Raw genomic sequence first — 27,708 nt, 5'->3', positions numbered from 1 at the left:
ATATTTCTAATGTTTTAAATTACAGTGTAATAAATATATTTGCTTTACTATTTTTTCACTTCCCTACACATTTGTAACTGACAATATGAGAGTGTTTAATGTTTTGACCAAAAATTAAAAGTCGCAGAACAATTGTGATTTTTCCAACTTATTATTAAGGTTGTTTTGCATGGTTGCAGATTTAATGGTCATTTACAGTCCTACTACCATGCATACTACCATGCAAAGCCAGAACTATCTGTATTTAAGGGAAAAAAAGCTTATCTGCTAACATTTATTGGAGGCGTGATCACAGGGCAAGAGTGAAGGCAATATTATCAGTGACTGCCGTATAGAGATTGGAGTCACAAAGAAGTATTCTGATTAATTGTGGTCTAAGAGAAATAATTTGAAATAAGGTTTCTATTGCTATATACATTTTTAAATGAAAGGTCTGGACAAAATGGGAAGATTCAAGCAGAATGTTTGTGTCTTCTTTTTATCTTTAAACTTCAATCTGTCAATGGAGAAATAACAAGAGCAGCATCTCCCAGTGCAATCCCAACAGCAGAACATTCACCCTACCCTAAATCCAACCCTAATTCTGACTTCTTGGAGTATAAGGACAAACCTGAGAAAGACCCAGAGACCTTTCACTTCTCCCAATCTGTCTCCTGCTTGTGAAAACTGGAAGCTGGAGCTTTTTTGAAATAGCTGAAGGTGGTGTTGGGTCTCCTCTTTCACCATTATTTTCCTGCTTCCTTTCATGGGAAGGGGGGAGAAAAATTAAGTTCTCTGCATCCTTTCCTTTCCTTTCTTTTTTAATTCTTTTTCTCTGAGACTCAACACCACCACCACCACCACCACCACCACCACAATTCCAAGATCCGTGAGAGTCTCTTGAATGAAACTTGTAGTCCTGTGAGTATTTAGAAGGAAGTAGATACAACACAACCCTGCAAGGGCTGAGAGTGGGGGAGGGTACTGAATCCCTTAAGTGTCGCCATTTGATGACTCGGATTTTGTGGGCTCCAAAACAGCCAGAAGAATGAGCTTGAGCTCTCCGCTAAAAATAAGTCTTCAAAATTCGCATATGAGTGGTTTCTCCTCTTGTCATTGGATGTGAGTTCAACAACTATAGTGATGTTTCACAAATTTCTGAAATCCTGGGGAGCAGGGTTTTCCAGCAAAGCTTTTTTCCCTTTTAAAAATAATATTGGAGGAAGTCTTAAGCCATTGAATATTAATATTTTATTGTGAGACACAGAGTCAAGAGAGTTAATACTCTGTGATTTTATCTTACTTGGACCTTATTCCAGAGAAAAATATTTGCAAGATGCCCTAAACATGAATTGAGTAAGTTTAAGCTGCTATGCCTCCATTTCAGGTCAGACATGTTACACCTGTTACAGAGCCTCAAACCCAGCTGACTCTAAAAACTGCATGAAAAACAATCTAAGGGTTTACTTCTCAACAATATCACTACTTGTATATTCCAAGTGTTTAATTTTATCACTAACTAATGTTATCAGAACCAAACACATAACCAAAATACATATGTAAAAATACATGTTCTGCCTAAATGCTGTCTTTAAATTATCAAGTTTCTGAATAGTATTATCCAAATCTTGAACATAGTTTTGTAAGATTTTTACTAGGGTTCCAGTGGAAGGAAGAAAATGAAGGTCTATTCTAGAAACTTGCTTAGCCAGCAAAATATTTTTGTATATTTATAAATTTATTTTTAAAATATTTGGTTCTTCTTAGTCTAAACTTTAACATTTTTTAATGTTTTGTTTTATACACTATTAGAGAAGCAACACATATATAAATAAGTAAACATACATCATAGATCCATGTTCAAAATTTAGAGAGTAGATGAATGACAAATTTTTAAAAGTTGAAATGTAAGTGATGAATCACTGAATTCTATTCCTAAAACCAATATGGCACTGTGCTAACTAAAATTTAAATAAAAAATTTAAAAATAATAAAAAAGTAAAATAAAAGTTAAACACTATGGTACATCTTTGAAACAAGAATGGTGACCAAAATTTTGATCCACATATAAGCTGAAAACACTAATTTCTATTGGAATTGAATGTGTCATTAGCATCTTTTTTAAAAAGATTTTTTAGGGCAGCCCTGGTGGTTCGGTGGTTTAGTGCCGCCTTCAGCCCAGGGCCTGGTCCTGGAGACCCGGGATCGAGTCCCACGTCAGGCTCCCTGCATGGAGCCTGCTTCTCCCTCTGCCTGTGTCTGTGCCTTTCTCTCTCTCTCTCTCTCTCTCTCTCTCTAAGTGTCTCTCATGAATAAATAAAATCTTAAAAAAAAGATTTTATTTATTTATTCATTTGTGAGAGGGAGGGAGAGAGAGAGAGAGAGAGAGAGAGAGAGAGAGCAAGTGAGAGTGTGAGTACGGGGAGGATCAGAGAGAGAGGGAGAAGCAGATTCCCCATTGAGCAGGGTGCCTGACTTGGGGCTTGATCCCAGTACCTTGGGATCATGACCTGAGCCAAAGGCTGCTGCTTAACTGACCGAGCCACCCAGGAGCCCCTGTCATTAGTATCTTACATTAAATCAGTCAACCATTAGCCCACTAACTCATAAACCCTCAATCTTTATGGAAGTTTCTTTCCTTACTAACTAGAATCTCTGAAGGGCTTAACATCACAAAAAGTCAACTGAAAAAAAATCTATTCATCTATCAAAGATTAAATGAATCAATCAACTCTACCAGAAAGTTGGATGTTAAGTGAAATATTCCTTTGTCTATGTTATTTGACATTGCATTGGAGACAACAAATTGAGTACATTTGTGATTTTCTTGACTATCTTCTTGTCATTATTGTAAGACATAAATAAATCCCACCAAAGAATTTACTCTTCATCTCAGGTAGCCCAAGCTCTTTACTTAGGCTGAAATTCAACCATGATCATTTTGTGACAGTTGTTTTACTTCTAGTAAAATTAGTATTTAGTACCTGTGGTGAACCACAATTTGCCTTTCATTATTCATAATTTCCAATTGTATACAATATAGTTATTGTTAAATAGAGATAACACTGGGAAAATGAAATAATGTTATTTATTTTTAAAGATTTTGTTTGTTTATTTATTTATTTATTTATTTATTCATTTATGAGAGACACAGAGAGAGGCAGAGACATGGGCAGAGGGAGAAGCAGGCTTTCCATGGGGAGCCTGACGCAGGTCTCAATCCCAGGATCCCAGGATCCTGACCTGAGCCAAAGGCAGATGCTCAACCAGGAGCCACCCAAATGTCCCTGTTTTCTATTTTAGATACTGATTCCCAAATAATAATTATTGTCATCATGATATAACAAAATGTTAAAATGAGACTCTTTCCATCTCAGTTTCTGCTCAGGCCCAATAGGTGTTGACTCTTTCCTCATTCCAAAGTGAGATGCTATGCCACTAAAACAGGAGTGTTCCTGAACTCCGTGAAAAGAGATACTCAAGAATTATTTTTGCATCCCACTGGTGATCACTTCCAGCTTCTAAAATGGACTTCAGAAACCAAGAGATGGGTTGTATATTAGAAGAGAGTTTTTAAAGTGCTACTACTATGTATGACAGGGAGAGGTACTCTCCCCTCACCTCGAGCCTGGGGATGTGGCTCCAATGGCATCAATATCCCCAATAGGAGATCTTGAGGATGCCATACACCAAATCCAGGCCTATACTTGGGAAATCTTGAGTAAGAGGGACGGGCTGCCTAGAAGTTTTGACAGCAGAACAAGACAGCAGTTTATACTGGAATGAAACTGACCCTTGTCAGAGCAAAGAACATGAAGGGCTTCCCATGAACTAATACAGACTGAGAGAGAGACCTAACAGGGTAGTGTTTCACATGATGGCCACGAGACCTCCTGAAGGGTGGGGAGATCTTTGCAAAAGGAGTCTGGATGTATTCCCTTGGGTGGCATTAGAAGTATAATTGTCCACCACCAAGGACTACCGTGAGAAATTCTCAATGATGGCAGAATTTTCCCAAGGATGCTCAAAAGCATCCCAGAAGAGAGTCAGCCTCAAGCACCTATACCAATGCTAGATTGCTAGAACAGAATCAGACTTTGCTTGACCCTTAACTCCTCACCTTCCCTAGGCTTAACTTGGAGGGAATAATGGCAAGGAAATAGAGGAATCAGCCTCATGGTCATCCCTTTTCTCTCTAGAGGTGGCCAGCTTGAATTAGGCATGAGCTGGAAGGGAAAAGGGTGCTAGCTTACAGTACATTTCTTAAAGTTAAAAAATTATTATTATTATTATTACACATTATTTTACTGAGACTCTTTGGGGGAAATAAAGTAGGCACAGAGGATTTTTTAAATTTTATTTTCTGAAAGGAACTAGAAAAGCCACAAGGCCCATTGTATTTGACTGGGAACAAGTAAAGAACAAATCTCCAAGAACAGATTTGTAGGGCAGTAGGGGAAAAAGAATCACAATGTTTTCTATTGTATGGACATTGTATATTGTTTGTATAATCTTATGATCTCAATAATAATAGCTAAAATTTATCAAAGGCTTATTATATGCCAGACACTGTATGATTTCCATGAATTAAATCATTTCAACTTCATAACCCTATAAGATTGTTATACTTAATTTCTAGGTGAGAAATTTAGGTACAGAGAGAGATTAGGTAACCTGCCTGAAGTTGTACAGTTAATAAGTGGCAAAGCCACTGATACTATTCCCAGCAAATAAGAATTCAACTACTTCCTCAAATGGTTCTTTTCTATCAACATCCAAAATATTGGATACCTAAAATGTAAACCAAAGCCATATCAATTTTAATGGATTAGCACTTTGCAGAGACACGTGAGGCTCCATGTGATTTGCTATGTTTTAAAACTATGAATCACCATAGCATGGGTTTTTTTCTTAAATATATTATTTCTCTTTCATTTTTCTTTTTTTTGTAGATGTGGACAACCACTACAAAATAAAGTACAGCTGAAGGGTCGTGACCTCCTTACTCTAAAGAACTTTACAGGAGAAGAAATTAAGTATATGTTATGGCTATCAGCAGATCTAAAATTTAGGATAAAAGAGAAAGGAGAGGTATGTAGCATTTCATCTTATTTTTTTTTTAATTTTTATTTATTTATGACAGTCACAGAGAGAGAGAGAGAGAGAGAGAGAGAGAGAGAGGCAGAGACACAGGCAGAAGAAGAAGCAGGCTCCATGCACCGGGAGCCCGATGTGGGATTCGATCCCGGGTCTCCAGGATCGCGCCCTGGGCCAAAGGCAGGCGCCAAACCGCTGCGCCACCTAGGGATCCCTCATCTTATTTTCTGATTCTATCAACCAACCTTTTAAAGACAGCCTTTCCAAAGAAAGAGGGAAAATGAAATATATTAAAAGTCCTAAACTGTAGCTAAGTAATGAAACCACACAATCAAGGTAATTGATTATCACTGAGTGTACAAACATAAAAAAGCATAAAAATCAGTTGTTCAATGACAAATCATTGTACTTCTTTCATGTGGAATGTTGAAATTCATTATTAATTGGATCAGAACCTAAGGAATCATTTCTCTTGACAGATTTTATTTTTATACCTTCATTCTTTTCTCTGTGTGTTATCTATCAAGTTAAAAATAAGGATGATATTTTTTTCCTGGCAACAAATTCAATTGTGGATGACTATCAGATATATGATCCTTAGGATAATGTCCAAAAATTCACAATGATTTTACAGTGTTAAAAATAATTTAGATTAGCAAAGAAACAAGTGGTAACCAAGTAGGAGAAGAGATGGGATATAGTGCTTAGCTATAAGCATTATTCTGCATTTTGAGCAATTGATGTTTGAAACACGCTTAATTAATGCAGCAGCTTCATTTAGACTGCTTAATTGTGAAAGCATTTTTGTGTTCCAAGCTTGTTCAAAAGCACTTTAAAGAGTTGGTTTCAGGTTGAGGAAGTTTTACATGACCTTGGTTTTCTTATCTAGTTCACTAGCTCTCCAAGTTCTGAAAACAAGAGTGACTCCAAATGCTATGAGTTGACATTCCCATATAAGACCTGAAATAAAGAGAAAACGCCCCCCAAGATCCCAGGCCTTTTCTTCATACTTTGTGTATAAGGAAGGTTAGCTGGCAGGAATGTACTTGTTCCAGAACTCATCCTATCAGGAAGTCTATCTACAAGAAGAGGAAGGAGGAAAAGCCCCACCCCACACCCAAACTCTCCAGATTGTTTCCAAATGACTTCCAGAAACAAAGCCTTTGCACTCCCACAGGGATGCATGATAAAATTGTAGCTGGGGTTTCATCTTTAGGAGTCTTAATGCCTCATGTTGTGAGAGAGTAGCATTGTTTCTAGCTGAGAAAACAGCTCTGAAACAATCATCTTCAAGGTCATTGAACATTGATATGGATTTCCATGGATTTAGGTAAAAAGATGGTTCCAGTAGGAAACATTAACATACTTTGGAACAAGTGCTCAGGTTGAACCCAGAGCAACTAATATTTTCTAATTACATGCCATTAAGCTGTAGGAGTTCCTGTTCCTTTCCTCCATTTGATTAGAACATGAAAAAAAAAACATTTTAAATTCACTTCTTAAGTAACATTTTGAATGCTTCTTTGGAAGCAGTGAATATTTATTCTACGTTTTCTGATAATGTAAAGAATAACTTTTGAAACATAATCTTTGATACTGGATACAAAATATATTTTTTCATTTTAATTGTATTCTTGTCCTTAATTTTCAGTATTTGCCTTTATTACAAGGGAAGTCCTTAGGCATGATTTTTGAAAAAAGAAGTACTCGAACAAGACTGTCCACAGAAACAGGTGAGTCCACAGAGAAACTCGCACTTGTGCTGAAAAGGGGGCCAAAGGATGAAGATCTGGAAGGAGTCACCCAGTGGGGGAATCTGTCTTGTTAGCAACCACAAAGGGAAAACATTGTCACCGCGTGTAGCAGTGCAAGGCTCTGAATGCTCTTTCCAATTCTCAAAGAAGCTGTAAGCAGAAAGATTAGCGTCATCTATAGGAATTCCATGAAGAATTGATTAGAAGTCCCAAGGAGTTTTTTACGTACAGTTCAAAATGTGAGTGAACACAAATTCTCAGCCCTCAAACTCATGTGGGCAAGAAATGTCTATTTTCCTAATATGTAAAGACTTTTTTCTTGCTTGTACCAATTTTGCTGGATGGTGGAAACCGAATCTCTGCAATGTTATGCAATCCTCAGTCATTTCAGGGTTTACTTTGTCAATTTAGGCTCTCCTGTCTCTTTCCCCACAGTCATGGCTAAGCCCTGGAGAGTATGTGAATAAGACACCTAGGGCTATGGGGATCTGGGCATTGGTAATCAGGACATCATCATCAAACATTCACGTTGGAGTCTTCTGGGACTTCTTTATCCCCATTGGACCTTGGCTGTCTCCCATTCACTGGAGTTTGCTTCACTTGGATCACAAGACTAAAATATTTCTCGGTTTGACTCTCAACCTCTTGGCAGCTCTCCATGTCATACTGGCTACAGAGATACTGCAAGGCTTTCTCTATCATTCCTTCCTCAGACTGGGTGCCAGGGAGTTTTGTAAAATGTGTTGCCTCCTAGAGCTCTGTGTTAAAAGCAAGACACAGGTGTTATCAGCTCTGGGGTTTCCCAAACTCATCTGAAAATTCCATCATGCTTCCCACCCTTTGGTACTTGGCCTGGGGGACAGACAGCAGGGTACAGTGTCAAATATTTGTCAATTTCTATTTCTGTTGCTGCCTCTCTCTTGCTCTTCTTTTCCCCCTCTCAGTTCTTAGTATTAGAGGGTAGGTGATAAAGCAGGAAGAAAAAAACTGGTTCTGACTATTCCAAGATTTCTTTCGAATCTACTGTTTGTGCCTGGAATTGTAAGCTATTGAGACTCAAAATTTCTTCTCAAACTATTATCTCTGTTATGTTTCAAAAAGTCCATTTTGAAACTCATAAGCTATACATCACCGGTTTTCTTTTGCTCTGCATTTCTGCTTTGTTAGACCTCTTTTGAATCAATAACATGACTACCCAAATGGACAAATGGATAGGATCAAGGACAAGGTACCAGAAACAAAACCATATTGGTTGATTCTTCAAATATTTCATCCTATATACAAGCATCAGAGCTTTCAAGGCTTTGTTTGTTTATTTTAGAGAGGGAGGGAAAGATAGAGAGGGAGAGGGAGAGGGAGAGGGAGAGGGAGAGGGAGAGGGAGGCAGAGAGAGAATCTTAAGCAGGCCCCACACCCAGCATGGAGCTTGATGTGGGACTTGATCTCAAAACCCTGAGATCATGACCTGAACTGAAATCAAGAGTCAGACACCTAACCAACTGAGCCAACCAGGTGCCCCATAAAAGTTTCCTAGGATTTAGAAGCAAACAACTACTTCATGCAATTCTTGCCTTGTAATAATCAGTAATGAGGTTCATCAAATATATAGCAAAATAAAATTCAGAGGGATTAAATGACTTGGTAATACAAATAGCACCAGGATTCAGATATCGAAGTCACTTTTCTTACTAATATACTCCCCTTGCCCCTGGAGAGAAGAAAGGAGGGTGAGGGGAACCATATAAGGTGTCACCTAACCTTTAAGTTCCAGGAAGAAAACAGATGAGAACATTCTGCTCTTTAAAGATGGCTCCTTTAAGAAATCATGTTGACATCTGACATACAGTAAAGGAAAAGTGAATATTGCTTAAACCAGTCAGTAATTCTCAAATTCTGCTCCTTTTCAGCATTGGCCTTCTAGGAGTTGAGCAGAATTTTATTTTATCATTAGTACTTAAAAGAGGTATTCTTTTTTGAAGTCATCAAAAGAATGGATTAATACACAGGCATTTCTCAATTTTAAGTTTTTTTTTAAATTAATTTTTCTTAGTTGTTTTCTACAACTTTTCTTTATTCAGATGCTATGCTATTTTTGGTGTCAAATATCCTCAAATAAGTGATCAGTTTTACCATTCACATATAATATGGTAGTTAAGCTATTAATAAAACCAAAAGTGAAGACTTAATAAGCCTTTGGGTGCAGACCCTGTGACAAGTGCTCTATATTAATTACAGGGATTATTTCACTTAATCCTTATGACAATTCTATGAGGATAAGACCATTGAGGAAAACAGGCTGAACCAAGTTCAGCAAATGGCCCACAGTCACATTGCTAATAAATGGCAGACCTAGGACTGGAAGCTATTATTAAATGTATTTTTTAAGTATCTAATTTAATTTAGAGAGGTAATAGTCGTGTTTTATTCCAGTAAAATTGTTTCTACAGATGGCATTAAGCATTTTGTTAGATGATGGTTTTCTATGTAGAAGTGTTCTGAAACCTGCACAGAATTGCAAACTGTAATGACAAATACATGAGAAAAGCAACATCTGACCATAAAAAGTTATGGTTCACAGAGTATTCATCATTATCTTCAATAAATATCCATGAGTCTAATTATATGTGGCATCCTGCCAAACTCAACAGGAGGAGAATCTGTCAGAGTAAGTAGTTGCTTTAAATGCTTACAGAAACAGTAAACCTCAACCAAAACCATAGCAGAGCATTTCTATAATGAACATATGTATCTTATTAGTTGTCCTTTGGCACAATTTTCCATCAAAACCTGTTACCTTGGTATTTAGAATGAAAATAGAATGTAATTAAAACTGTCTATTATTGCTTCAGATTTGTGCCAGCCTCCTCACAGGAAAGTCCTTGAGGATTCCATCCCAAGCCTGAGTTGCAGAGATATAACTGTATTTCTACTTATCTCAGAGGACAGAATAAAATTGCCACTCAACTTTAAGCCATATTAATTGCTCATGTAATATTTTTATTAAGTGTAACATGCCTACAGAAAAGTGCACAAATCATTAAATATATAGCGTTCAATGAATTCTTACAGTACATACATCCTTGTAACTAATACCCAGATAGAGAAATAGGACATTAAGGGCATTTCAGAAGCCCTCCCTTGTATCTCCTTCTAGTTGCTACTCCCCCTACCCAAGGGTAACCATTATCCTGGTTTCTAACATCACAGATTAGTTTTGCCCATGATGGGATCATTCAGCATATGCTCTTTTGTGTGTGGTTTCTTTTGCTCAGCATTATGCTTGTGAGATGTACCGGCGTCGCTGTGTATAGTTGTAGATCATTTATTCCTCCTCCACTCTTTGTGTATGCCTGCCAGGCAAACTGTGCAATTCTCTCGTGTGTCTACTGATGATTATATTCTTTTATTGCAAATTAATTGAGCAGATAGCCGGATACATTTATTAATCTCGGTAAGTGCAGTAGCTGATAGAAAAAAATGCACAAGGCATCTTAAGAGATGGTTCTTTTCATTATTTAACTGGTATTTCACTTTCAAGGTGACATAGAAGCTGGTGCTTTCCAGCTATTTCAGTTGTATCATCTTTACAAAGGTGACAATATAAAAATCATGATACTATTCTGCAGATATGAAAGTGAAGCACAGGGATCCCTGGGTGGCGCAGCGGTTTGGCGCCTGCCTTTGGCCCAGGGCGCGATCCTGGAGACCCGGGATCGAATCCCACATCGGGCTCCCGGTGCATGGAGCCTGCTTCTCCCTCTGCCTGTGTCTCTGCCTCTCTCTCTCTCTGTGACTATCATAAATAAAAAAAAAAAAAAAAAAAAAAAAAAAAAAAAAAAAAGAAAGTGAAGCACAGAGAGGCTCATGACTGCGTTAGTTCTACCAGCAAGAGCCCTCAGAGCCCTCATATTTCCAGTGCCTGAATTCTATTTATATGCCTCCTTCCAAAGCTTGCAGGGATCTGTGAGGAAAAGAGCAAAATCAGATGTACTCTTATTTTCCCAGGCAGAAATTAAGATATTAATAGAAGAAACCCTTTGTTCAAATATACCCAATGTGAATGCATAAACAAATGACAGTTAACAGCAGAGTTCTCTGGATGAAGGGTGAAAGAGAGAGGAGAGCCCTCTGCCTCTGCCCTCCTCTCCTCAGCAATGGTGGCTCCTGGAAGCTTTTCTGAACCTGTGACAGCCCCCCCTGCCCCCACCGAAGCACTTATCACCAGCCAGGTCTGATAAGCTGGCAAATATTTGACCTGTGCTTTTAAATTGGGGTCTGAGGCTCCTTTCTGACCAGTGACCACAACTGCAGAGGTAATTCCTTCTCAGAGGCAATGTCCCCCCATCTTATCTCCTTTGAGAACTGCTGAAGGCTTAGACTCCTACTTCTTAACATTTTCTGTAACCCCTCTTCCTACCCCTACCTCATAAGTCCAGGCTTGATATGAATCTTCTTTATAGTACAAAGAGAAAAGTGACAAGGCAGCAACCTAATCCTGCACTGTTACAGCAAAATGACTTCTGGTAAAAATGAGAGCATGACTTGGAGTAGACCTGCCAGTAAACTGTTTAAACCTTTCTCCATAGCTTTCAACTCTCAGTGACATTCATCTCTGTGCTAGACACATAGTAGGCGCGCAATAAATACTTTATTGATGAATGTGCAGTTTTCACATTTGTATAGGTTATGTATAGAAACAGATTAAATACTCAAGAGTGATTAGTGATTAAAATTATCACTAAATTCCATTAGCTCACTTTACACGTAATAGAAAATTTTGTTCCTTCTGTTAACAATATTAGGAGATATTTGCAAGTGAAAAGAATGGGTCCTCTCCCCAGAGTCAAAATCCCTCCTACATTCATTTAATAAATATTTGTTGAGCCCTTACTATATACCAGTATTTATTCTAGGTTCTTGAGAGTGCTAAATCAGTGAACAAAACAGAGGAAAATTCCTGCCTTCATGGAGCTTATGTTCTAGTGGGTACACAGACAATAAGCAATAGACATACTAAGTAAGTGGATGATAGAGTATGTTGGAAATAAAGAGAAGAATGTTCCTGGAAGTGAGGGCAAAACATGTTCTCCATTATTTGGAATTGGCTTTTATTCTGAGTGAAATGAAGACTCTTTGGAGGGTTGACATGATCTAACTTGCATTTTAAAAGGCTCTCTTGGACTGCTCTGTTGAAAATAAACTGCAGGGGTTGGGGGTGGAGACAAGATAGAAGCAGTGAAATCCATCAGTAGGTAGCTATAATACATGGAGGCAAGGGCCAGAGTGGTAGCAGTAGAAGAGGTAAAAGGGAAAGATTCTGGATATGTTTTGAAGGGATAGCTCACAAGATTTCTGATGCATTGGGTAGAGAAGAGACATTAAAGATGACTTCATGGTGTTTGCCTGAGCAGCTGTGAGCAGGATGGACCAGGTGGAGAATAGAGAGGAAAATCAGGAGTTCAGTTTCTTTGGAAGTATTGAATTTAAGATGTTTGTCAGACACATGAGCAAAGATGTTGAAAAGACAATTAGCTATTAGTTTGGAGTATGGAATTGAGATTTGACCTAGAGATATTTGGGAGTCATCAGCATATAGATGGTATTTCAGGCCACGAAATTGGATATGATTAGAAAGGGAATGAGTATAGATGGAGACAAGAGGACCAAGGACCAGCCTTGAGGGACACCAACATTAAGAGGCCAAGGAAAAGAGAGGCAACCAGCAATAGAGATTGAGAAGGAGCAACTTCTAAGGTAGATGTGAAGGCAAGAAGGTGTGGTGTCCTGGACAGTGTGTGAAGAAAGTTTATCATGAAGATGGTGAACAACTTTGTTAAATGCTGCTAATTTAAGAAAACTGAGAACTGAAATGGTTACTAGATGTATCATTGATAACTTTGGTGAGAGAAGTTTTGGTACAGTGTTGCTGGGGAGGGGTTGGCACAAAGCCTTATGGGGATATGTTTGAGGGAAATGAGAAAAGAGGAACTGAAGAGAGAAAGAAAAAACAAAGTTTTCTTGCAAAGGGAGCAAAGAGTTGAAGGGATACTTAGCAGGGGAAATAGGGAAATATAGAGAAAAATCTGCATTTGTTTTTTATTAATGAGTGAAAAAAATGAGAATAGTATATTCATGATGAATATATGTACGGGAGATAGGAAAGAACTGCTAGACCAATATTCTTGAGTATGCAAGAAGGTATGGCTTCTAGTACATACATAGGGCATGAAAAGTTCATCTATGCTTAATAGGAAGAAAAGCAGAATATATGGGTATACAGCTAGGGAAATGGAGTGGTGGAATGTGGAAGTTCTCCATCTGCTACCATCCTTTCGGTGAGGGATGAAGCAAGGTCATCAGCTGAATGCTGGCTCTACTTTCAAAATATATCTCCTGATATATATATCTATTCTTTTTCTTTTTGTTATAATAAATTTATTTTTATTGGTGTTCAATTTACCAACATACAGAACAACACCCAGTGCTTATCCCGTCAAGTGCCCCCCTCAGTGCCCGTCACCCATTCACCCCCACCCCCCGCCCTCCTCCCCTTCCACCACCCCTAGTTTATTTCCCAGAGTTAGGAGTCTTTATGTTCTGTCTCCCTTTCTGATATTTCCCACACATTTCTTCTCCCTTCCCTTATATTCCCTTTCACTATTATTTATATTCCCCAAATGAATGAGAACATATACTGTTTGTCCTTCTCCGATTGACTTACTTCACTCAGCATAATACCCTCCAGTTCCATCCACTTCGAATCAAATGGTGGGTATTTGTCGTTTCTAATGGCTGAGGAAAATTCCATTATATACATAAACCACAGCTTCTTTATCCATTCATCTTTCGATGGACACCATATCTCTTCTTAGCCAATCACTCTCATTTCAGTTGCCACCACCCTGGTCCAAGCTATCAACGCTCACCCCGAGTTTTGCAAATGGGTCTAGTGACTGGCCTCTCTGCTTCCACCCTTGCCCCACTACAGATGTTATGTTCAAATATAAGTCCATCATGTGACTCTTCTGCTCTCATCCTCCAATGGCTTTCTGTCTTATTCAGACAAAAGTCAAATTTGTTGCTTCCTCTCTACCTTCCTTCTGTAGCCTCACCTCCTACTACTTTCCTCCTGACAAACTCTGCACCTTCCATGCCAATCTTCTTTTTGTTCCTTGAACCCACCAGTCATGACCTTCCTAAGGACCTCAAGACATGCTCTTTCCACTGTCTGATATGTTTCAGTGTGACTTCCATGACCACATTAAAAATACAGCTCATATTCCTTACATTTCCTATCTCCTCTCCCTCTTCTATTTTTCTTATGGAACTTATCAACATCCAACATATTTTAAATTTACTCATTCAGTTTATTATTGGTCTCTCCCCATTGGAATGTAAGGACTGTGTAAGCAGGCACTTGTATCCTGCTGCTTATAATGCTTTTCTCAATGTCTAGAATATCACCAGGCTCATAATTTTAGAATGAATGAATAAATTTCAGAATTACACTGTGATGCCAGGGCCTACTGTGATCACTCCACAGAGACAAAATGTGCCTTCTACCAAAATTTGGTTTGATTGGTGACATTGAGGATGCCACACATGCACCAAGAGAGTATGGAAAGGTTTGTTACTCACATAACGTGGCTTCCTGTGTAGGGTAGGACTGTCTCCCATACTGGTCTCAAGTAGCATTGGACAGTGGAGAAATGATACTAGCCTGGGCTTTTATTGTGGCTAGAGAGTGGGGCTGGGGAGAAGATTCCCATGCACAGGCCAGGTCTTGTTTAGTTTGAACCCACTGCTAGTGCCAAAGGAGGGGGCATGTGGATTTTCTTAACAGCTTGCCCAGATATAGGGCAGAAGAAGAAGAAGGGAGAGTGATGGTTGGCTTGAAAATTGGTAGCATTTAAGCATCATAAATGGAGTCAGACTCTTTATTATAGGACCCATTGCAAGTAGGATCGTTAGTGTGTTTCAAGTTCTTTGATTCTACCTGGGATGTAACACATCACAACTGCAAGGGATCTCAGGGCTCTAGGCAAATTGCTTGATTTTTAAGATGAAGAAGAATGAGTCCAGATCCACTCTATTGTCCTATCTTTGCAAATTCCAGTGTAAGTTGGCTCAGGGGCTGGCTAATCTATGGCAAGCCCTAAGGCTATAAGTTCTTAAAAACAATCTCTTTTTTTCGTACATATATTTTTTGGAGTTCGACTTGCCAACATATAGTATAACACCCGGTGCTCATCCCGTCCAGTGCCCCCTTCAGTGCCCGCCACCCAGTCACTCCATCCCCCTGCCCACCTCCCTTTCCACTACCCCTTGTTCGTTTCCCAGAGTTAGGAGCCTCTCATGTTCTCTCACCCTCTCTGATATTTCCCACTCATTTTCTTTCCTTTCCCCTTTATTCCCTTTCACTATTTTTTATATTCTCCAAATGAATGAGACCATATAATGTTTGTCCTCCTCCAATTGACTTCACTCAGCATAATACCCTCCAGTTCCATCCACGCTGAAGCAAATGGTGGGTATTCGTCCTTTCTGATGGCTGAGGAATATTCCATTGTATATATAGACCACATCTTCTTTATGCATTCATCTTTCGATGGACACTGAGGCTCCTTCCACAGTTTGGCTATCGTGGACATTGCTGCTATAAACATCGGGGTGCAGGTGACTTGGCTTTTCACTGCATCTGTATCTCTGGGGTAAATCCCCAGCAGTGCAATTGCTAGGTCATAGGGCAGTTTTATTTTTAACTCTTTGAGGAACCTCCACACAGTTTTCCAGAGTGGCTGCACCAGTTCTCATTCCCACCAACAGTGCAAGAGGGTTCCCCTTTCTCCGCATCCTCTCCAACACTTGTGGTTTCCTGTCTTGTTAATTTTCCCCATTCTCACTGGTGTGAGGTGGGATCTCATTGTGGTTTTGATTTGTATTTCCCTGATGGCAAGCGACACGGAACATGTTCTCATGTGCTTGTTGGTCATGTCTATGTCTTCCTCTGTGAGATTTCTCTTCATGTCTTTTGCCCATTTCATGATTGGATTGTTTGTTTCTTTGCTGTTGAGTTTAATAAGTTCTCTATAGATCTTGGACACTAGCCCTTTATCTGATAGGTCATTTGCAAATATCTTCTCCCATTCTGTAGGTTGTCTTTTAGTTTTTTTGACTGTTTCTTTTGCTGTGCAGAAGCTTTTTATGTTGATTAATTCCCCCAATTGTTCATTTTTGCTTTTGTTTCCCTTGCCTTCATTGATGTATCTTGCAAGAAGTTGCTGTGGCCAAGTTCAGAAAGGGTGTTGCCTGTGTTCTCCTCTAGGATTTTGATGGATTCTCATTTCACATTTAGATCTTCTATCCATTTTGAGTTTATCTTCGTGTATGGTGTAAGAGAATGGTCCAGTGTCATTCTTCTGCACGTGGCTGTCCAATTTTCCCAGCACCATTTATTGAAGAGACTGTGTCCTTTTTCCAGTGGATAGTCTTTCCTGCTTTGTTGAATATTAGTTGACCATAGAGTTGAGGGCCCATTTCTCGGTTCTCTATTCTGTTCCATTGATCTATGTGTCTGCTTTTTGTGCCAGTACCACAGTGTCTTGATGATACCAGCTTTGTAGTATAATTTGAAATACGACATTGTGATGCCTCTGGCTCTGGTTTTCTTTTTTAATATTCCCCTGGCTATTCAGGGTCTTTTCTGATTCCACACAAATCTTAAGATGATTTGTTCCAACTCTCTGAAGAAAGTCCATCGTATTTTGATAGGGATTGCATTGAACATATTGCCCTGGGTAGCATTGACATTTTCACAATATTAATTCTTCCAATCCATGAGCATGGAATATTTTTTCATCTCTTTGTGTCTTCCCCAATTTCTTTCAGAAGCGTTCTGTAGCTTTTAGGGTATAGATCCTTTACCTCTTTGGTTAGGTTTATTCCTAGGTATCTTATGCCTTTGGGTGCAATTGTAAATGGGATTGACTCCTTAATTTCTCTTTCTTCATTCTCAGTAGAGAAATGCCACTGATTTCTTGGCATTGAGTTTGTATCCTGCCACATTACTGAACTGCTGTATGAGTTCTAGCCATCATGGGGTAGAGTCTTTTGGGTTTTCTATATACAACATCATGTCATCTGCGAAGACGGAGAGTTTGACTTCTTCTTTGCCAATTGGAATGCCTTTTATTTCTTTTTGTTGCCTGATTGCTGAGACTAGGACTTTTAGTACTATGTTGAATAGCAGTGGTGAGAGTGGACATCCCTGTTGTGTTCCTGATCTTAGGGGAAAGGCTCTCAGTTTTTCCCCATTGAGAATGATACTCACTGTGGGCTTTTCATAGATAGCTTTTAAGATATTGATGAATGTTCCCTGTATCCCCATATTCTCAGGGGTTTTGATCAGGAATGGATGCTGTATTTTGTCAAATGCTTTCTCTGCATCTATTGAGAGGATCATATGGTTCTTGTTTTTTCTCTTGTTGATGTGATCTATTATGTTGATTGTTTTACGAGTGTTGAACCATCCTTGCATCCCGGGGATAAATCCCACTTTGTCATGGTGAATAATCTTCTTAATGTACTGTTGGATCCTATTGGTTAGTATCTTGTTGAGAATTTTTGCATCCGTGTTCATCGGGGATATTGGTCTATAATGCTCCTTTTTGGTGGGATCTTTGGTTCTGGAATCAAGGTAATGCTGGCCTCATAAAACCAGTTTGGAAGTATTCCATCCCTTTCTATCTACTGGAACACTTAAGTAGAATAGATATTATTTCTTCCTTAAACATTTGATAGAATTCCCCTGAGAAGCCATCTGGTCCTGGACTTTTGTGTCTTGGGAGGTTTTTGACAACTGCTTCAATTTCCTCCCTGGTTATTGTCCTGTTCAGGTTTTCTTTTTTTTCCTGTTCCAGTTTTGGTAGTTTGTGGGTTTCCAGAAATGCATCCATTTCTTCTAGATTGCCTAATTTGTTGGCATATAGCTGCTCATAATACGTTTTTAAAATTGTTTGTATTTCCTTAGTATTGGTTGTGATCTCTCCTTTTTCATTTATGATTTTATTAATTTGACTCTTTTTTCTTTTTAATAATTCTGGCTAGTGTTCATCTGTCTTATTAATTCTTTCAAAGAACCAACTCCTGGTTTTGTTGATCTGTTCTACAGTTCTTGTGGTCTCTATTTCATTGAGTTCTGCTCGAATCTTTATTATTTCTCTTTTTTTCTGCTTAGAGTACGTTTTATTTGCTGTTTTTTCTCCAGTTCCTTTAGGTGCAAGGTTAGCTTGTGTATTTGAATTTTTTCCAATTTTTTGAGGGATGCTTGTATTGCGATGTATTTCCCTCTAAGGACTGCTTTTGCTGTATCCCAAAGATTTTGAGTGATTGTATCTTCATTTTCATTAGTTTCCATGAATCTTTTTAATTCTTCTCTAATTTCCTGGTTTACCCATTCATCTTTTAGTAGGATGCTCTTTAACCTCCATGTGATTGAGTTTCTTCCAAATTTCTTCTTGTGAGTGAGTTCTAGTTTCATAGCATTGTGGTCTGAAAATATGCAGGGGACAATCCCAATCTTTTGGTATTGGTTGAGACCTGATTTGTGATCCAGTATGTGGTTCTGGAGAAAGTTCCATTTACACTTGAGAAGAATGTGTATTCAGTTGCATTTAGATGTAAAGTTCTGTAAATATCTGTGAACTCCATCTGGTCCAGTGTATCATTTAAGGCCCTTGTTTCTTTGGTGATGTTCTGCTTAGAAAATCTGTCATTTGCAGAAAGTTTCATGTTGAAGTCTCCTACTATTAGTGTATTATTAACTACATATCTCTTTGCTTTAGTTATTAATTGATTGATATACTTGGCAACTCCCACATTAGGGGCATAGATATTCATGATCATTAGGTCTTCTTGTTGGATAGACCCTTTAAGTATGGTATAGTGTCCCTCTTCATCTCTTACTACAGTCTTTGGGATAAACTTTAATTTATCTGATATGAGGATGGCTACTCCTGCTTCCTTTTGAGGACCATTTCAATGGTAAATAGTTCTCCACCCTTTCATTTTCAGGCTAGAGGTGTCCTTACATCTAAAATGAGTCCTTGTAGACAGCAAATAGATGGTCTTGCTTTTTTATCCAGTCTGATAACCTGTGTCTTTTGATGGGATCATTTAGCCCATTCACATTCAGAGTAACTTTTGAAAGATATGAATTTAGTGTCATCATAATACCTATTCAGTCCCTATTTCTGTCAATTATTTCTTTGTGCTTCCTCTTTCTTTTACAGAGTCCTCCTTAATATTTTTGGCGAGCCGATTTGGTGGTCACATATTCTTTCAGTTTCTGCCTATCATGAAGCTCTTTACTCTCTCCTTCTATTCTGAATGAGATCCTTGCTAGATATAGTATTCTAGGCTGCATGTTCTTCTCATTTAGGGCACTGAATATATCATGTCAGACCTTTCTGGCCTGCCAGGTCTCTGTGGAGAGGTCTGTTGTTAATCTGATATTTTTCCCCATATAACTTAAGAATCTTTTGTCTCTTGCTGCTTTAAGGATTTTCTCTTTATCTTTGGAATTTGGAAGTTTCACTATTAAATGTCGTGGTATTGAACGGTTTTTATTGTTTTGTTTTTTGTTTTTTTGTTTTGTATGTGTGGGCTCTATCTCCTGGATCTGAATGCCTGTTTCCCTCCCCAAATTAGGGAAGTTCTTCAGAAAGAAGAATACTTTCTGGCCCTCTCTCCTTCTCGGCATCTTCTCAAACCCCAATTATATGTAGACTCTTCCTTCTGAAGGTACCTTTTATTTCCCTTAACCTTTCCTCATGATCTTTTGTTTTTCTCTTTTTTCCTCAGCTTCCTTCCTTACCATCAACTTGTCTTCTATGTCACCCACTCTTTCTTCTACCTCATTAACCCTAGCAGTTAGGACCTCCAGTTTGGATTGCATCTCATTTATTTTTAATTTCAGCCTGATTAGATCTCAATTCTGCCATAACAAAGTCTCTAGAGTCCTTTATGCTTTTTTCCAGAGCCACCAGTAGTTTTATGATTGTGCTTCTGAATTGGCTTTCTGACATCAAATTGAAATCCATATTCTGTAACTCTGTGGCAGAGAGTACTGTTTCTGATTCTTTCTTTTGTGGTGAATTCTTCCTTCTAGTCATTTTGTTCAGTAAAGAGTGGCTGTATGAGCAGGCTGAGCCAAAAATATCAACCACAACCTAAGCAGATTCTACCCTAGATGATTCTGGCAAGGTCAGAGACCAGAAAATGAAAAAGATCAGAACAAAATAAAACAAAAGTACCACTAAAATGGAAAACATGTTTGAAAACAAAGTAGTAAACAAACAGCCAAAAACCCCAAAGAAGAAAAAAGAAAATGAATTAAAGGGAAAAAATAAAGAGGAAAAAGGAAAAAAGGGGGGGAAGAGGGACTGAGGGATGGTGGTGGTGGAGAAGTGGCAGTGGAAAGAGAATGTAGTCTACTTGAGGGGTCCTAAAGGATGATCCTCTTGGTTCTGAGTGTATTTTGTTCTGTATATTAGAAGATGCTCAATCTCAAATTTATATAAACCAGCAATACTCATAGAAAGCCCCACCACTGACCACCAAAACATATACAAGTTAAAAGAGGGGGGCAAGGCAGCCTGGGTGGCCCAGCGGTTTAGCGCCTCCTTCAGCCCAGGGCCTGATTCTGGAGACACAGGATTGAGTCCCACATCAGGCTTCCCGCATGGAGCCTGCTTCTCCCTCTGCCTGTGTCTCTGCCTCTCTCTCTCTCTCTCTCTGTTCCTCTCATGAATAAATAAAAAAAATCTTAGAAAAAAAGAGGGGGGCAGAATGGGAATGAAGAGAGAATATAATCTCATAGAATGAACCAGTACAGTATTCCAGTTGGTTCTGGGTGCATGCTGGTCACGTTTTAGAAGGTATTAACTTCCGCCGTTGTAGAACAAAATGAGGCAGAAAAACCAAAAACCACAAAACAAAGAATCCTACCTTGTATATCTCCCAAAATTAAATTGAGTATGTCGAAGGGAATCTAGAAGTGGAAAATATATCTAAGACATGTAGTTGTAGAAGTATGAAAGTCAAAAAGGAAGAAACTTAAAAATGAAGAGCTGGTAAAATATTGTAGTTAAGGTGGAGAAAGAGAAAAAATATTGGAAATTTTTAGTCATACAAAAATGAGTTGTACCGGAAAAGGGGGGGGGAAGGAGGGGTACCCTCTGGTTCTATATACTGTAAATCCTTCCACTTCCCCTGGAACTTTCCAGCACTGCTTGGTCAAGAACTTGCTCTTCTGCTGTTCTTCCAGTGGGTCTTCTGGGGGGAGGGGCCTGCTGTGCTCTCAGGTGTGTGCACCTGGGGGAGCTGTCCCGCCCCCCACCAGGTGCTGGGCTCAGTGGGAGCCGTTGACCCCATGAGGCCTCTGTTCCCTGGCGGCCCCGCCCCGCCCCAGGCAGGAGGTGACACCAGGAGGAACACCACCACTGGCGGCAGCCAGCTCCCCAGCCCTAGAGTCAGCTCCCGCAGTAACTACTGCAGCTCCCCTCCGCACTGGCCTGGATGCTCCCGGGGCGGGTGGCGCTGATCTGCACAGTTCGGGGGCACCTGGCAGCAGGAGCGTCCTCGCTGTCCTGGGCCCTCCCCGCCTCCGCCTGTCCTGGGTGGAGTGCAGGATCCTGGGCTGTGTCCCCCGGCGCCCTGGGATCCGGGGCCTGCGCTTCTGGAATCGCGCTCCCAGCCCCTGGATCCCCAAGGCAGCAGGCGCAGCCCCCTCCTCCTGGAGCTGCCGCCTGACCGACTGGCTTTTCCCCGAGGCCCCGCCAGGCTTGTGCTCCAGCCCTTTACCAAGCTCGGCCCGCGGTGTGTGGGGTGCTCTCCCCTGGGTGCACCTCCTGTTAGTGACCCTGGGAACCTGGAGGCTCCACTGCCCCTCCTGGGATCCTGCCCGAGTTCCCTGTGAGCACTTTTCCCTCCGGGAAGAATCTGGGCCGATTGTTAAAGTTCCCGCTTCTCCGGGGCTAGGCTTTCCCCTCCCAGAGACTCTCGCTGCCCCCTTAGTCCGGATCCTCGCGGGGGCCCTCCCCCACTGTATACTTTTAATTTTTTTCTGCCTTCCTACCTTGTTAGAAGAGAAAATCCTTCTCTCTGTAGCGTTCTCGCTATTCTCTCTTTAAATCTCAGGTTGAATTCGTAGGTGTTCAGGATTTGAAAGTTATCTAGGTAAGTTGGGGGGGGGGGACAGGTGACTTGGGGACCCTACTCCTCCTCCATCTTGCCCGGCATCTCTTAAAAACAATCTTGAACAAGGTTTAAACTCTTGACTCTCAGAATGTTTGTCTATACAGTTCTTATGGTAATACTACTGTGCTTTTGTTAGAATAAAGGTTTCAATGGAAGAATGTTTATAAAGGGCCCGCCCATGGTAGTGCTCCATGAATAGTCATTGCTAGAGTCAGAACACAGTACCCTCTAGGTAAAATCCATTTGGTCTGGACATATTTAAGAGAACACTCTTGAATAATATAAGTAGAATACAGTTATTTCATTCCATTTCAGAAAGAACTACTTACTTTTTCTATTTTTTTGACCTACAAACTCTATCAAGGTATAAAACATTCTCATTGGGGTGCCTGGGTGGCTCAGTGGTTGAGCATCTGCCTTTGGCTCAGGTCATGATCCTGGGGTCCTAGGATCAAGTCCAAGCAGGAAGCTTGCTTCTCCCTCTGCCTATGTCTCTGACTCTTTGATGAATAAATAAATAAAATCTTTAAAAATATATATAAATAAATAAAACATTCCCATTACCCTAGAAAGTTCACCAATGCTCCTCCCCAGCCAATCGTCCTCTCCAGAAGCAACTGCTCTTTTATTTTCTGCCACTCTATGGTAGTTTTTCCTGTTACACAACTTCATATAAATGGAATTATACATTATCTACTCTTTTGTATCTAGCTTCTTTCATCTAGCAATAATGTTTGTGGGATTCATCCATGTTGTATGTATTAGTAGTTCCTTCCTTTTTATTACTGAGTAGTGTTCCATTGTAATCCATGATATCCTATATTACAGTTTATTTTTCCATTTTTGGGGGATGAAAATCATTATATATTTTAAAGAACCAAAACCAGGCATGGCTTCCAAAAGTGAACAGTGCCCCATTATTGCCAGGTTCTGAACAATAAAGTAGAGAAATGGGCACACATCTGAAGGATAGTTGAGTGCTTTTACAGAAAACTTCATCTACCTGTCTCAGTTTCTCATGTTGCTTTACCTGGGAATTCCCTACCAGAGACATTAGAGAGCTTCAGTAAGATTGACTTTTCCATTGAGATGGTGCCAATTCCTCATAATTTTGTTTTCTACTTCAGTTCTTTTTTTTCAAAATGCTATTTTTTCCTTTTTCTTTGCTTGTAGGTTTTGCTCTTCTGGGAGGACACCCTTGTTTTCTTACCACACAAGATATTCATTTGGGTGTGAATGAAAGTCTCATGGACACAGCCCGGTTTGTAAATCTTTTTCTCTTCAAAGTTTATTTCAGAATTGATGAATTTCAAAAAGAAAATATGCTTCTCTTTAAATAAGGTTTTTGTCCTCTCAGCATCCTTTATACTGTTCTCTGTTTCCTCCTTTCTCTCTTTACCTGATGTTCTGAATGCTCCTCCCCACATCATCTTAGCAATTTGAAGAGGTTTCCGATTACAAAATGTCGAACTTAGGGAAACTTAGAATGCATCAGGTGTAATTCATATTTGACAGTTGAAGAAACAGATGTCCACGGAAACCGACATGTTCAATGACACATAACTAGTTAGCAACAGAGTAGGTAATAATATTAAGTATAATATTAATAATATTGAGTAGTTAATAATCATTATAATATTAATAATGATATTAAGGTAATAATATTAATTTATTGAGCATTTATTGTATGTTAGGCATTGTTCTAAGTCATTTAATCCTATAACAATCCTATAACAATCCAAATAGATTGGCATAAAGAGGTGAAACAACTTAATTAGGAATGTACTAGCTACTATAAGATAAAATCTCAAAATGCCAGTGGCTAACATAGTGTGGATATTCCTAATGGGTAAGAAGGAAGGCTTAATTATTTATGTGGCTCTTCAGGGATTCTGGATGAGGATGGCTCTAGCATTCTCAGTGTGTAGCCTCCAAGACTGTCCTGGGTGTTAGTTAACATCCAGCCAGAAGCTATGGGAAGAGAATATGAGTTTGGGATACTTGCTTCAAACTCACCTTAGCAGAGAAGTGACATAATCACTTCCACTCATAGTCTATTGGCAAGTACTAGTATCTCACCCCTACTCAGATAAAAGTCAAGGTAGGAAAAGCCTCTTAACCATTATACCATAAAGACTGAAACATAGGCTCCCTAATTCCCCAAGCAATGCTGTCACCATTATATCATGTTTGGTTGAGAAATACAAAGCAAATGTCTTTGTTTAAATATTTCACCCTTGATATCAAAGACTAATGACTTTTTTCTGAAAATGATATGCCATAAGTAACTCCTTATGACACTATTTATGGCAGCTGCCCTAGTATATACTAAAGAATCTACCCAATTTGAATTGCTAAAGAGTTTTGAAATAAATCATCTTTAAGCCTTTTAGTGACATTATTTCAGATGGGACAATGTTAGTATTTGGAAATGTTGTGTTCATGTTCTGGAAACACGGAACTAAAAGAATAAATAAACATAAATGAGTTTTTTTTCCAACTATGCTGCCACTGACTGGGATTACATTTTTCTAATAATTCTGCTTCCACAAAAGTGAACTAAACTTTATTCAAAAGCAAATATTAAAGCTGGTTAAGGGAGGAAGCCAGGGGTACATCCAGGCGAGAAGTTTCAGTGGGGATCTTCCATATAGAACCAAGTGAACGATGGTGAATAAATCATGTGTAAAGTAGTGGTTGGAAAAGGATAAAGTTAGAGGAATAGCTGAGTATCCAATAAAGAGTTAAGAGGTACAGATTGGCAGCCAGAAAGAGGTCAGGACCCAGAAATCAGGACCCCAAAAGTAAGAGACAAATAATGAAGCATGGGTTGAAAGCTAAGAATGAAAATAAACATGTTCTTTGCTGTGCTTGCTCTCCACTCAATTCCCACTGCAAGTCCTTATTAAAGGAGCTCTACATAGATTCTGAGAAAAACAATCTGCTCACAAGTTCCAACATAATTGGAATCTTTTGCTCTATATAATTAGTTCCATTGCTACATGGATATATGGATACATAAAGTGGATCCACAGAATTCATTCTGATCATTCCATTTTATCCAAAACATTGAATAAAAATAATAGCTCCTCCCTAAAGGGTGGATTTCTTGTACAATTATCTCTAAATCTTTGTAAAAACCTTAAAAATTACATATTACTGGCCAGTTTTATAGATGACAAAACCATGACTCAGAAAAGTAATGGAGCTTAGCAGCTAAGTCGGCATTTAGATCATTTTTTTAAAAGGCCATGCTGCTTTGATTACCCGCACTACCTTTTATATATAGCCCACAAGAGGGGCAGTGAAATACATTATGGAAAACATCAGCTTGCACTGCCATGTTTGATGATTCACTAGGAGGATTCATGGACTCAGCATATAGTCATAATACTCACAGCTATGATTTACTACAGTGAAAGTATACCAAGCACAATCGATGAAGGGAAAAGGCACATGTAGCAAAATCCAAGGGAAACCAGGTGTAAAATTCCAAGAGTCCTTTCCCAGTGGAGACACTCAGGACATGTTTAATTCCCTTAGTAATGAGTTATGATAACACGTGTGAAATGTTGCCAACCAGGGAAGCTCCTTAGAGATTCAGTACTCAGGGTTTTTATTGAGGGCTGGTGTCACATAGCATCCTCTGTTTGACACATACCCAAATCCAGACTCTCAGAAGGAAAGCGGATATTTACTTTAAACCATACTGTTTGTAAAATTTTAAAAAAATTAGTCATAGTGAGCAACTCTCATCAGTCCTGGAACCTTCCTCAAATCAAAGTTCCCAGATCACACCCAAAGGCCAAACCTAACATGCAGACCTTTCTCTTTTTAAAAATTTTTTAAGACTTATTTATTTATTTGAGGGGGGTAAAGAGGGAGGGGCAGAGGGAGAGGATCTCAAGCAGATTCCAAGACTCCTCACTGAGCACTGAGCCTGACACAGGGCTCCATCTCAAAACTCTGAGGTCATGACCTAAGCGGAAAAGATAAGAATCAGAAGCTCAACCGACTGAGCCACCTAGATGCCCCACACAGGCCTTGAAAAGGCTATCAGTTAGGCATGGCTTGAAAATCAAAAGGCTTGAGACTGTGATTCATAGGTGCAAACTTCCCTGGATCTTAGTTTCCTTTTCTATAAAATGAGGGTGTTCTGATCCTTACGGTCCAATTTATACTCTCCAGTGCATGTGAATGTATTAGATATCAAGTGGTGGTCCTTACAAGAGGTGTATCCCAATGCAGAAAAATGCAGAATTCTGGGCCCCACAATCAGAAATTCTAATTCAGCAATGAGAGCTCAGATAGTTTTGAGGAAATTATACTTTAACAAGTTCCTCAAATGGTTCTGTTTCCTGGGTGGCTTTGTGAAATCCTGAATGAGAAGGCTGTGTAGTAATCCTGGGGTGTTGTGCTGTTAATCTATGCTAATGTGTGAGTGAAGGGAATGCTAAAGAAGGGACAGCTAATAAAATATTTATATGGTGTCATGATAACTGATTGTGAAGGGTACAGTGATAGTGGATGCAAAATAATTTCAGATTTGTTATTCTTAAAATATATGGATATGTTAGCAGAAGCAGAAAAGTGAAAGGAGTTTCTGCTTTGGAGACAAGGTGCTAGATTAGGTGTTAGACATATTGGAGGTTGAAGCTCCAAAACAAACGTCCACCAGCCACTGGAGATAGACCTTGGGTGAAGTTGAGAGCTGGATAAACAGAACTGTAAGCTCAGTGGTAGAAAATGAGCTCCTGAATTTCCTTGTGGGAGAATTGGAGAAGGCTGAACCTTGAGGTGCAGTGAGGGAGGGGGAGAAGGAAATACTTAGAGTCCAAGGAGAATAAGGATAGTGCAATAACAGAAAAGGCTAAAATGGTAAATGGGGATGTCAGAAAGGTGGGCATACTAGCTACTGCAGAAGCAGACTTTCTTTTGTGTACCTCATTGCTGCTTAATCTGCCAAAATATCTGACAAACCAGATATGGCTGAGATTCAGAAATTCAATAAATCTAAATTGAAGAAGACAAGAGAAATCCACTGCCTTTCACAGAAGCAATTGAACAGGAGAAGCGAAGAAGTGAATCTTAATGACATCTACCCTGCCAATATGTACCATACAATCCATAGCAATTGCCTCCTTGCTTTTCCTGGAAGTTAAACTTTGTAAGATGCAAAGAGATTGGATGATGTTTAAATGACAGTGCTGGCCTTTTCAAATCAAGAGAATAGTGCACACCTGACACTGATTGATGGCATTGCTTCTCCATCTGCCTGTCCGGCTACTTTGGGGGCCTGGTGGAATAAAAAAAAAGTGCCCATTGGTGAAAGAAGAACCTAAGGGGGGAACACAGTGAATGTGGAAACAAAAAGAAAAAAAAGGCAAAACTGGGCTAGTCTCCTAAAAGCTGTTAAGTGCAATTTCCAAAGTGTTAATTATTAAGCAAATGACTTAATTATTCATTTATTCAAAAATATTTATTGAATGCCTAGTTTTTCTTCCAGGAATTGTTTTAGCACTGAGAATAAAATGATCAAATCAAACAAAATCTCTGTTTGGGTGGAAATTATATTTTAGTGGGAGGAGGCTTGCACTAAACCAATAAATAAAGCATGATG

The 27,708-nt window shown here is 39.3% G+C and overlaps 1 protein-coding gene and 1 pseudogene across 1 annotated transcript in view; both read left to right on the top strand.

The window, feature by feature from the left end:
- Nucleotides 1-27,708, top strand: part of OTC (ornithine transcarbamylase) — a 69,801-nt gene that overhangs the window by 7,469 nt on the left and 34,624 nt on the right. Inside the window, exons 2-4 of the mRNA XM_072815158.1 lie at nucleotides 4,932-5,070; nucleotides 6,728-6,809; nucleotides 23,262-23,349. Coding sequence (XP_072671259.1) covers nucleotides 4,932-5,070; nucleotides 6,728-6,809; nucleotides 23,262-23,349 — 309 coding nt within the window. The remainder of the gene's footprint in view (nucleotides 1-4,931; nucleotides 5,071-6,727; nucleotides 6,810-23,261; nucleotides 23,350-27,708) is intronic.
- LOC140627832 (thymosin beta-4-like) lies at nucleotides 27,059-27,180 on the top strand (annotated as a pseudogene).

Source organism: Canis lupus, chromosome X (assembly GCF_048164855.1).
Source record: "Canis lupus baileyi chromosome X, mCanLup2.hap1, whole genome shotgun sequence".
Classification (NCBI taxonomy): Eukaryota; Metazoa; Chordata; class Mammalia; order Carnivora; family Canidae; genus Canis; species Canis lupus.
Note: the sequence above shows the minus strand (reverse complement) of the source record. Positions and strands in the feature narration are given on the sequence as shown.